General features: G+C 40.3%; 1 protein-coding gene across 1 annotated transcript in view; it reads right to left on the bottom strand.

Annotated features, from left to right (window-relative positions):
* Positions 1-2,265: 2,265 nt before the first annotated feature.
* The window catches only part of adam23b (ADAM metallopeptidase domain 23b), a 60,423-nt gene continuing 51,903 nt past the window's right edge, over positions 2,266-10,785 (bottom strand). Inside the window, exons 18-24 of the mRNA XM_079822446.1 lie at positions 9,374-9,454; positions 9,229-9,279; positions 8,741-8,804; positions 5,063-5,168; positions 3,108-3,227; positions 2,808-2,976; positions 2,266-2,666 (exon numbers count right to left, since the gene is read on the bottom strand). Of these exons, the coding sequence (XP_079678572.1) occupies positions 2,499-2,666; positions 2,808-2,976; positions 3,108-3,227; positions 5,063-5,168; positions 8,741-8,804; positions 9,229-9,279; positions 9,374-9,454 (759 nt within the window). The 3' untranslated portion in view covers positions 2,266-2,498. The remainder of the gene's footprint in view (positions 2,667-2,807; positions 2,977-3,107; positions 3,228-5,062; positions 5,169-8,740; positions 8,805-9,228; positions 9,280-9,373; positions 9,455-10,785) is intronic.

Here is a 10,785-nt window from a genome sequence, read left to right as displayed (position 1 = left end):
ACCGATCCCTATACACAGAGTATGCGCGATCACAAATGAAAGCGAAAGTAAACGCGAGCTCCCTGATTCGCGCAAATTAGGCTACATACAATAGCCGGACTCCCAATATCAAAGCCATCTTAGGCTGGGCTGTGTAGTTGTAACCACCTCTTAGCTCTGGTCGTGGTTTTGCTCTCTGTTTGCACTATAATATTGAGAGAGTAATTTGATTATGTTGTTTTTTTTACCTTTTGGACTTCCCGTTTAAGCTTCTACATTCCCTGTGGATCACTGTTCAAAAGTTTGGGGTCGGGAAGATTTTTAAATGCTTTTGACAGGAGTCTCTTCTGCTCACCAAGGCTGCGTTTATCTGATCGAAATACAGTAAAAGCAATAATAATATGAAATATTATTACAAATTCAAATCATTGTTTTCTAATTGAATATAATTTTAAATGTAATTTCTTCCTGTGGTGGCAAAGCTTATTTTTTTGTAACATTTCTTTTTATCGCTGCTTCATAATTCTATGGAAAAAAAAATTTTTTTCAGGATATTTTGATGAATAGAAAGTTCAAAAGAACAGCATTTATTTAAAATATAAATCTTTGTAATATTATACATGTCTTTACAGTCACTTTTGATCAATTGAATGCGTCCTTGCTGAATAAAAGTATTAATTTAAATCTTTGAACGGTAGTATTCCTATGTTTGCCTGAAATACATGAAAAAAAATCCTTCATATTACAGTTTTTCTCAGTCGCTTTGGTACATTTCTCGAATCATCCTTGACATTTGCAAAACAGTAAGTGCATTTCTCAAAACAATTCGTACAAATAGCAAAACACCATGGATTACCTGCAAAAGCCAGTCTCTTGCTCAAAATCCTTAGTTCATCTCTCAAAAGTAAATATCTGTGTCAATGAACATGTCAGTGCCATCAGAATGACAAATCCTTGTATCATTGTGTACGGATAAGACAGTCAAATTGCTTAGTCATATTGTCAATATAACTGTACTCTGGAGGGATGTTCTGATGTAAACTATAGCTAAACTTTTGATGACAATTATTGTAAATTGTAGGTTACACCTTAGTGTATGTGGGAGTTTGATTGTAAGAGACTGGACAAGATTCACATTTACGCTTTTACTGTTTGTACTGTAATTTGTTGACAGACCATGTCATTGCGATACAGAGAGAAAAAGACAGCACTGCATAGCACAGAAAAAAAAACTGAAAAACAAAAGTAGAAATATAAACGTCTAACGGAAATGTATAGAAATATGCTTGACATATTATGATAACTTGTTCAACCATTTTGCATGTAAAGACTTCTGCTATGAACTAATGCCTAAATGTTGTGGGGGGTGAGACTATTCAACAGAGATCCATTATAATACATTTTGATCAACATGACATAAGCAACTGATAATGTAGGAAACAGCAGAAAATTGTACATAATCATTTGCATGGATGTACACAAGCATTTGCAACTTGTTCAAAGAAATGAGAAACTGCTTTTTTGATGTGCACAAGTGACACAATGATGTGAGAATTGAACAGGTAGTTTTGAGAATTTCAATTCTGATCTGAGAAATGTACCAAAGCAACTGAGAAAAACTGTAACAGTGTGCCTATTTGATGGACTTATCTTAGAGTGTGGTTTCCCTCTCTCTGATTTATTCTTTCCTGTCCACTGGGTGGCGCTTGTCTATATTTTTTGTACATGATGATTTTGGGGATTGTCATGTATTGACTAGTATATTTGAAATCTTTCCGGTCAGCCCTAATAACACTGCATGTAATGAAAAAGTATCAAACTGTGGTTGGTCACTTCAAATGTTGGTCAAACAATCTCTTCCTGTCTAATTGGGCAGTTCTAAGTCAATATGAGTTGCAAAATACTCCAAGCAGCCCTGTCCTGTCCTGTTTTAGGCATGTGGTTTTGTTAGGATGATTCTGTGTCATGTTCTTTGTCCTGCCTTGCTTGCTTCCCTAATTAGGCTGCATTTATCTGATCGAAATACAGTAGAAGCAGTAATACTATGAAATATTATTACAAATTCAAATCATTGTTTTCTAATTGAATATAAATGTTCTTAAGTTTACAGACATTTCCTTTAATGTCATGCGTAATTAAAAAAACGTGAAAAACATAAAAACATCCCTTCATATTATTAACAGTAGTTATTTTATGGACTTATCTTAGAGTGTGGTTTTCCTCTCTCTGATTTATTCTTTCCTGTCCACTGGGTGGCGCTATTCTCTATTTTTTTTTTTTTTTTTTACATGATGATTTTAGGGACTGTGTCTATGTATTGACTAGTATATGTGAAATACATTTATGCACTAAATTACTCAAATTACTATTACGACAAAAAAAATTATAGTACAGTACTGTTCAAAAGTTTGGGGGTTTGTTCAATCTTACTGACCATTGACTCATTCATGAAGCGCAAATATAATGACAAGTCGATCACAAATCCATTAAAAAATTTTAACTAATTTAATGCTGGTGTTTTATGAGTCTTTGTATGTGTGAGCGTATGTGTTTGTGTAAGAGCAAAGCAACAAACCCTTGGGTTCATCATCTTCACTAGGGGCCGGTTCTTTTGGAGGGTCAGGCATGCTACAGTCTGTCCCCGCCCACGTCGTGTCACATGTACATGACGCCTCATTATTGCACACCTGTTCAATTTAAAATGCCCAAAACAATGCATATTACTTTAATACATATGAAGTATTACTTTCCAGGTATAATGAGACATGGATTTTGGAAAATGTACATCGATAAACCTCGACATGGCATGTATTCAGCATTGTTCTCACCCCATGACTGGAGCAGATGTGTCCGTTGTGTCCGGTGGGACAGGAGCTCAGGTTCAGATACTGAATAGGGAGACACTTCCTGTCCAGACACATCATTGATGGACCACATGGAGTTCCATCCTCCACATAACCATGATCAGTTTGATCATCCAGCAAGACGTGACCACCGCTGAGAAAACAGTGTGTGTGTTCAGATCAGAGCATTCTGATATTGGCAGACTGTGATGCAGTGCATTTGGCTGCTACTGAAATATATGCTGATTAACATGCATGATCAAAACGTATTATTTGCCTTCTCACCTGCAGTCGATCAGTCTGCCCTGATGGTTGAAGCTCGTGGGAGTGATTTCTCCTTTCATAATTCCAATCCGTGGGATTCGGCCAATGTTAGTGCACAACAGGTACCCGCAAAACACATCACTGCAGATATGGAGATCACAGAGACACTACTGTAGAGAACAAAATACTCAAATTCACAACAATGGCACATGCGTATACTGAAAATCAGAAACAATGTATCATGTGTTGCATCTTTTATCTATTTGTTGTTTTTCTTCGTATGTGCATATTTAAATTTACCAATAAAATTCAGCCCTAACAGTTTGTGAGAGATATGGGAAAGAGGTTAAATATATTCACAAAGCATTTTTTGTGACTAATCTAACTCAAAGATGTTAGGTGTGATTAACTTACATTTTTTATTTAACTTACAAAAAAAGCAAAACTGATGCATGAAGTTGAACATACTTCAAGGCGGCCTGGCAGAAGCTAGATATTTTACTTTATAAAGTTGTAAATATGGATATTTTTCTTACACAAACCCATGGATTCGCTTCAGAAGGCCTTTATTAACCCCCTGGAGTCGTGTGGAGCATGTTTATAATGGATGGATGCACTTTTTTGGGCTTCAAACTCAATAGAGTTTGCCATTATAAATCTTAGAAGAGCCAGGACATTTTTTTAATATAACTCTGATTGTATTCGTCTGAAAGAAGAATGTCATATACACATGGGATGACTTGAGGGTAAGGAAATCATGGGGTCATTTTCATTTTTGGGTGAACTAACCCTTTAAGGCCATTTGTTCAGCTGCTTCCTGCTTCTCTTCGTTCTGCACCTTATCTTCACTCATCAGTTTCACAGTGCAGAGTTATACACAAAATCTAGTTTTTGCAGATTAAAAACTATGAACGTAGATAAATAACAAGCATGATCTGCAGAGTAAGAACCTGACAGCATCATGCAAATGGAAATGTTGCAGAAATGTAACAAAGCTAAAGTGTTTAAAAAGGTCTCAGGCTGTTAAGATCTAATTTGTTATTTGTAAGGTTTTTAGGTAATGTAGAAACAAACCTTTAGTGAAATCAAGGTATAGAGGGACTCGGATGCCCGAATGGGAGAATGGGAGCCCGAAATGCAGGAGCGACTTTCTTATGCTGCGTTCACACTAAAAGCGGTTTGAGCGTCAAATTAGCTTCTATCACGTCTAGTTGGACTCTTGAACATCTTGAATCCACGCGCGCATCCAAAGCGAATTGGAGCGAGCGAGCGTTTGAAGCGAAATAGCTCCGTCTGACTGCTCACTGCCAATATCAGTCGTTCCTCCATGTTGAATGAGTGACTCCGGGTGGGCCTGCCCCCATTTATCACGAGCAGGCTCCTGATTGGTTAACGCGGCGGGATCAGATGCCAAAGTTCAGATTTTTCAACTCAGGCGTCAAACGCATGAATGCCCAAAAAGCACCAAATAAAATCACTGGCGCAAAACACACAATTCGCACAAACTGGACGCACGAATGAGGCGAAACCACGCCGCACTAAACACGCCTATCGCGCCGCAGGACCTCCAGACGCGCGTCAACATATCTTTACATTGACTTCACATGGAAATCGCTCACTCCAGACACTCAATTCGCATTCGGTGTGAACGTAGCATTATACTTTTGCTTGATACTCTCCCAAAGACAACGCGTGCCACTCTCAATCGCCTGACGTGTTTCTGTGGTTGCACTATGATATGAAACGACAGATGGCAGTGCAGAGGAGCTTTCCGTTCAAATAGCGAGAAAAGGCAGTGAAGTGCTTTACTAAACTTTAGGCTTGTGCTATTTATTGTCTAAGCAAGTATATGATTTCCTCCACTGGCACCTGAGCCATATCCAGACCAGAATATCATAGAGAGAGGTGGGATCTTTAGTCTTGGGCCAGTAAGCAAACACCCAGAATGCTCTATGCTGCCATGGTTTATAACTCACTGCTTACTGCACTGGATCCATTTCTCTCCATCTTGACCACAGTTGCCCTTCTCCGAGCCCTCTGTGTTCAGCTTCTCATAGCAGAACTTCTCAGAACTCGCAGCGTCTGTATGAGAACAGGAAGAAAAGGAGTGAAAGGAGAGAAACAAGGGGAAAATAAAATACACTTCAGGATAGATACACTTGTCTAATGGTATTGCCTAATCTATGTAGATCTACTCTACTCACTGCGTGGCCGTTTGTAACTTGATTGGATCAAGTCTTACAGTTGTTTAAGCTGTAAAAGCAGTCTGGTATGCGGCTTGCTTGTATTTTTATCATATTATTTCATTATCACACTCATAAACACACTGGTTTGTAGGGCAAATGGTTCCCTTTTGAAGTGGAACTTCAACACTGCGTCTTGGATGGACGCTATGGAGACGGCATCAGCGTGACCGGTGTCTGAAGCACAATTTCATTGGCCGACGACAGTCCATGACATCACTAGTGGAGCGCCTGTGAGTATTAGAGGGCACCTGTAATACACATCATCAGCTTTGTTTGTCTTCAGGAGACGTTTTTTGCAGAAGCGTGTGGTGAAGGGGAAGGGAAAGCTCAAGCAAGGATTTCAAGGAATATGTGCCTCCGTGTGCCAGGTTTTTGACACCTGAGCACACACACACGATCTGTGTTTTTTGTGCTTGGGTGAGGAGCATGCGCTTTCAGTCCTCGATGAATGCGGCCATTGGGAGAAGTTAACAAATTTGGAAGCTCTGTTCACGCTGGGACCTATTCTTGAGGGATGTGGGACAAGCGTCTGCCCCGCTGTAGCTGGCCGAGGAATTCGAGAAAGGTATGGCTCTTTCATGTTCCTCAGTTGCCAGCTTGAGCGATTTGATGGATCAAGATGTGCTGTCTCTTGAGTCATCTGATCCAGCGAGGATATCGTTTGCATTGAACCATCTCAGCCTGCCAGCACTGCATATGGGGAGCTGCTAGATGTTTTCGCCTGCGCCACAACCAGATTGAATCTAGTTTAGCGTGAGAAACAGGAAGGCCCTCATGGCTCATGACTCGATGAGCGAATCCTGCCAGGCCGTTATCGCCCCGTCCCCCTGAGCCTTCCATTTTGGAGAAGTTGTGGCTCGCATTTGCCCATTCCAACAGTTAAATGATGAGAATGTGGAGGGGATGCGCGAGCTAGGATATGTGCAGATGCCCTCTGTTGAGGAGACGCTTGCAGGCTATCTCTCGCAGGGCAAAGCATCCTCTCTGAAGACTGTGGCCCTGCCGCTTAAGCCACTACTGACCTCCTTGCACTTAATGGGCAGGGAGTATGTGCCAGCGGGTCAGGCAGGTGGTCCTTACACACAATGGCAGGCAGACCTGCTGGATCAGGGGCAGGGACTGTTTCCTGAAGTGGTCGCTGAACTGTGATGCACCACAGATCTAGCCCTCTGAGCCACCAAACAAACATTTGTGGAACCTGGCGGACATCGGCAAGAGAAATCCTTTCTCTTTTATGCCCCGGTCTTGCCCTCAGAACTTTTTGGCACGCCTGTAGAGATGATGGTTGGGAAGTTTAGAGAGGCAAGGGCACAGTTCAGGAAATATATCCTGTGCTGATCCAAGTCTCCACCCAAAGCCTCTAGGGGTCCTGGCCTGCCAGTCTGATGACCGGAGACAGGGCCAGACGGAGAGCATGGCCACTCATGAGGAGAAGTAGAGCACAGAGGAGACGTGACACCAAAAGAAAGAGACCAGATTTGAGGGAAGTAATTAATAGAAAAACAGTTAAAGGTAAAGGAAATTGAACCGCTGAGAAGAAATTTCTCCTCCTTACCTTCCTTCCTTCATCCCCACCCAAGAAGGGTGTGTGGGACACAAGAGGTTGTTCCAAAGCACTTACAGTACATCAGGCTCTGAGGCTGGACTGATGAGGTAACTGGCATGTCCCGCTTATATTCATGAATCGTCTTCTGAGAGGTCTGACAAATTGCTTGATAGCTGAGCTGTTTACAAATCCTTCCCCAAATTATTAAGGGATACTTTTGGTGTTGGAACCAAGTAAAGTTTAGATTCTCTGCCCGAGCCCGCAGGTCGGGTCAGGCCGATATTTCCTGCTACTATCCTCGGGCTGGGTCGGGCCGGGCCCTTGATCAAGCATTTGTGGGTTTTTTTTCATTACTTTATTAGCCTAATTGGGTGGGCAGAAAGCTATGCCATAATTTGAAATAATAAATATATATTTTTAGCATAGTAAGAACTAATACTACAACTAAGAAACAAATGTGTACAAAGTTGCACAAGTCAGAATTAGTCTAAAAATGCGTTAAACTCACAGCACATGCAGTGATGGAGCGCGCAGGACCGCTCTGAGACGCCAGTCAAGCGCTTTGCTTAACTAGCCGATTTCTTTTCGTTTCAAATTGTTTCGTTTAAAAGTGGACATTTCAAGCTTTCTATACACATATTCCTCATGTCTGAGGCAGTCGCTGCTGAGTTTGGGTTTATTTATGAGACGCGCTCCAGTTCATGTGCAATGAAAGTGATCGCTCCGGCGCCTCCATGTCACGATTATTGTCTGCTATAGTCTATTTGCTTCTTATTTATTAAATGCAGGCAATTGGCTGACGAAACATTGATTAAAATTAGGATACAATTTATACAAAACGAAATTCACTTTAAAGAAAGGCTTTCTACAAAACAAAACTTAATATTAAACAAAATATAATAACCACCAAAATCATTTCTGACCCACTCGCATCTTTGTACTTTTCATAGTCAGATGAAATTTAAAAACAACTTTATAATATTTAAACATAAATATGAAACAAAATACATTGTTTAATGGCTACAACAGGTATAGTAGCTACAGTACAGAGAAATGTCATGTCTGAGCGGGATTTGAGCGAGTGTTGTTTTACCGGTGAGTGGTTCATGAGTGGAGCGGATTATTGAGCTGAGCGTCACACCGCTTCTCTCATTACAGGCTCGTTCTCATCAGAACGCCCACGTATTAAAAAATGGCCGGGTTTAAATCGGGCTTGGGCTCATAATTACACGTAATGTGTCGGGCCGGGCTCGGACACAATGTGTACGGGCTCGGGTAGGGTCGGGCTTGATTTTTTTTAGCTCAATCTAAGCTCTAGAATCAAGGTAGTGAGACGTCAGGGCAAAACCCTGTTCTCGCTGATTTCATAATACTACATATTTATTATTAGTATTATTATTAGGTAGATACGCAGTTCAGTGCCGGTCCTATACTTCTGGGGGCCCTACACGATGGACGAGTCTGGGTTTGGTGGTTGCCAGGAGAACGGGACTTGCCTGACTGCATTGTGCCAAGTGTAAAGTTTGGTGGAGGGGGGATTATGGGGTGGGGTTGTTTTTCAGGGGTTGGGCTTGGCCCCTTAGTTCCAGTGAAAGGAACTCTTAATGCTTCAGCACACAGATATTTTGGACAATTTCCTGCTCCTAATTTTGTGAGAACAGTTTGGGGACGGCCGCTTCCCCAAAAAACGTAACTAAAACACGGCCCTAAATCATTCTTGAGAGCAAATGGGCCCCATGGTGTTTCGGGGGCCCAACGCAACTTGCGTACATTGTGTTTAGGGAGGACCGCAGTTCATAGTGGAGCAGACTGCTGGGTTTAAGTCTTCTGTCTGTTAATGATGACAGGATATGGTCACTCACTTTGACCCCACACATATTTACACTGACTGTCTCTCGTCTTGCACTCCCCAGCATAGCAGCGACCCTGCAAAAACAACACAGTGTCACTGATTAATAGTAAAAGACCTACATATATCGATCAAGAAGATTAATCAGCTGATTGCTGGACTGATATCAGTGGCTGCTCTGCTAAAATATGCTAACTCTGCCAATGGCTAATGTACATTTTTAAATATTTGTAAATATTTTGTTAAATATTTTATGTAGCCTAATTTAATGCAATGAAAGTCAATAAAAAAATATTAAATATTGCACAATTCATATTTGTCGACAAAACTAATTTATTTCATTCAAACATAAGCTTTTATATCAGAAGCAACTGGTCATTGCTCACCCTGCTTTCTAGATACGGTCATTGGCCATTTGAAACAAAAACAAAACATATTGGCCAACCACTAATAAGTAACGCCACCGTGTTTCAGTAGAGCAGCAGTTTTTGCGGTGTGTACCTGGTTGAGAGAGCAGAAGTATCCGTCCTGCTTGTGTAGATTGGGAGGGCACTGCACAGACACAGAGACACACAGATAGGCTCAATAAAAACATGGATGACCAGAGCCTAATATGTGTTTGAAGTAGCGCTGATACATCACTGACCTGCCCTGAGTCTCCTGAGCACGTCTCAGAAATATCACAGTCATTTACTGCATAGCGGCAGGTGAAGCCTCGCGGGTAGAACTGAGACACAGAGAGAGAGAGAGAGAGAGAGAGAGAGAGAGAGAGAGAGAGACAGAGAGAGAGAGAGAGACAGAGACAGAGACAGAGACAGAGAGAGAGACAGAGAGAGAGACAGAGACAGAGACAGAGAGAGAGACAGAGACAGAGACAGAGACAGAGACAGAGACAGAGAGAGAGAGAGAGAGAGAGAGAGAGAGAGAGAGAGAGAGAGAGAGCTCTCACACACCCCTTGTGACGAATACGTGTTTAATAATCATTTTTCGCGCTTTAAAGAAGTTTTTACACTTGTGTTGAACATACTAAAGCACATGTAAAGTTGCGTGATTATAATTTAAACAGTAGTGTTATTCTGCGTTACATTTAAAGTTAATATATGTTAAATGTATTCAATTGCAACTTCATCGATGCAAACTTGTAATTACAAATATATTTAAATACAAGTTTTAGAAGAAATGGCATTATATTCTAGTTTATCATAAACGCTTATCAGTACATTCAGCAGTAACACTTTATCATATTTCAAATACAATAATTATGAAATCATATATAAAGATGCACTTAGGTGGGTCTAAAATTCATAAATGTAATACATTTGAATTAAATTGAACCAGCATAAGGCCCTCAGTTTGTTCAGTTCTTTGTCTTGTGTTGTTTGCACTGCCATGTGTTTGCTCCTGTTTGGATTATCATCTTAGTTTTTAGTTATTAATAAATAATATTGCTGCATTTAGATCCTCCCGTCTCTGTTTGCCTGACCCACTGTGACAGTATACTAAAGTGTACTTTACCAAACACTTTTAACATCACTAACACCACAATGTTTATACTTTGTTTTCTGCTGAGCAATTTACGAAATGTTCACTTATAAGCAGTGTTGGGGGTAACGCATTACAAGTAACTTGAGTTACGTAATAATATTACCTTTCCTAGTAACTAGTAAAGTAACGCATTACTTTTCAAATTTACAACAAAATATCTGAGTTACTTTTTCACATTAATTTGACTGACAGCTCTTCTGCCCCCATGTTGAGATAAATAAGTGCAGATGTGTGTGTGTGTGAACATGTTATTGTAGTTCTAGACTAAATGTGAGCATTTATTTATCTCACTTGCACAATAAAGATTCAGTACTCCTCAAAATGAATAAAATCAGTCAAATGCAAAATCAGAATACAATGCAAACCTCCAATAATTAAATGTTAAATAAAACAACCTATTTTTATGCATTTAATCTACCTTTATATTTCATTTACCAATGTCTTGCTGCTGACCTTTGATGATGAAAATTACTAGATTTTTTGTTTTTATTGGTAAAACTTTTTCCTCCTGCG

Source organism: Gobio gobio, assembly GCF_949357685.1.
Source record: "Gobio gobio genome assembly, chromosome: 7".
Lineage (NCBI taxonomy): Eukaryota > Metazoa > Chordata > Actinopteri > Cypriniformes > Gobionidae > Gobio > Gobio gobio.
The sequence above is the reverse complement of the archived record's forward strand: the minus strand, read 5'-3'. Positions and strand labels throughout refer to the sequence as shown.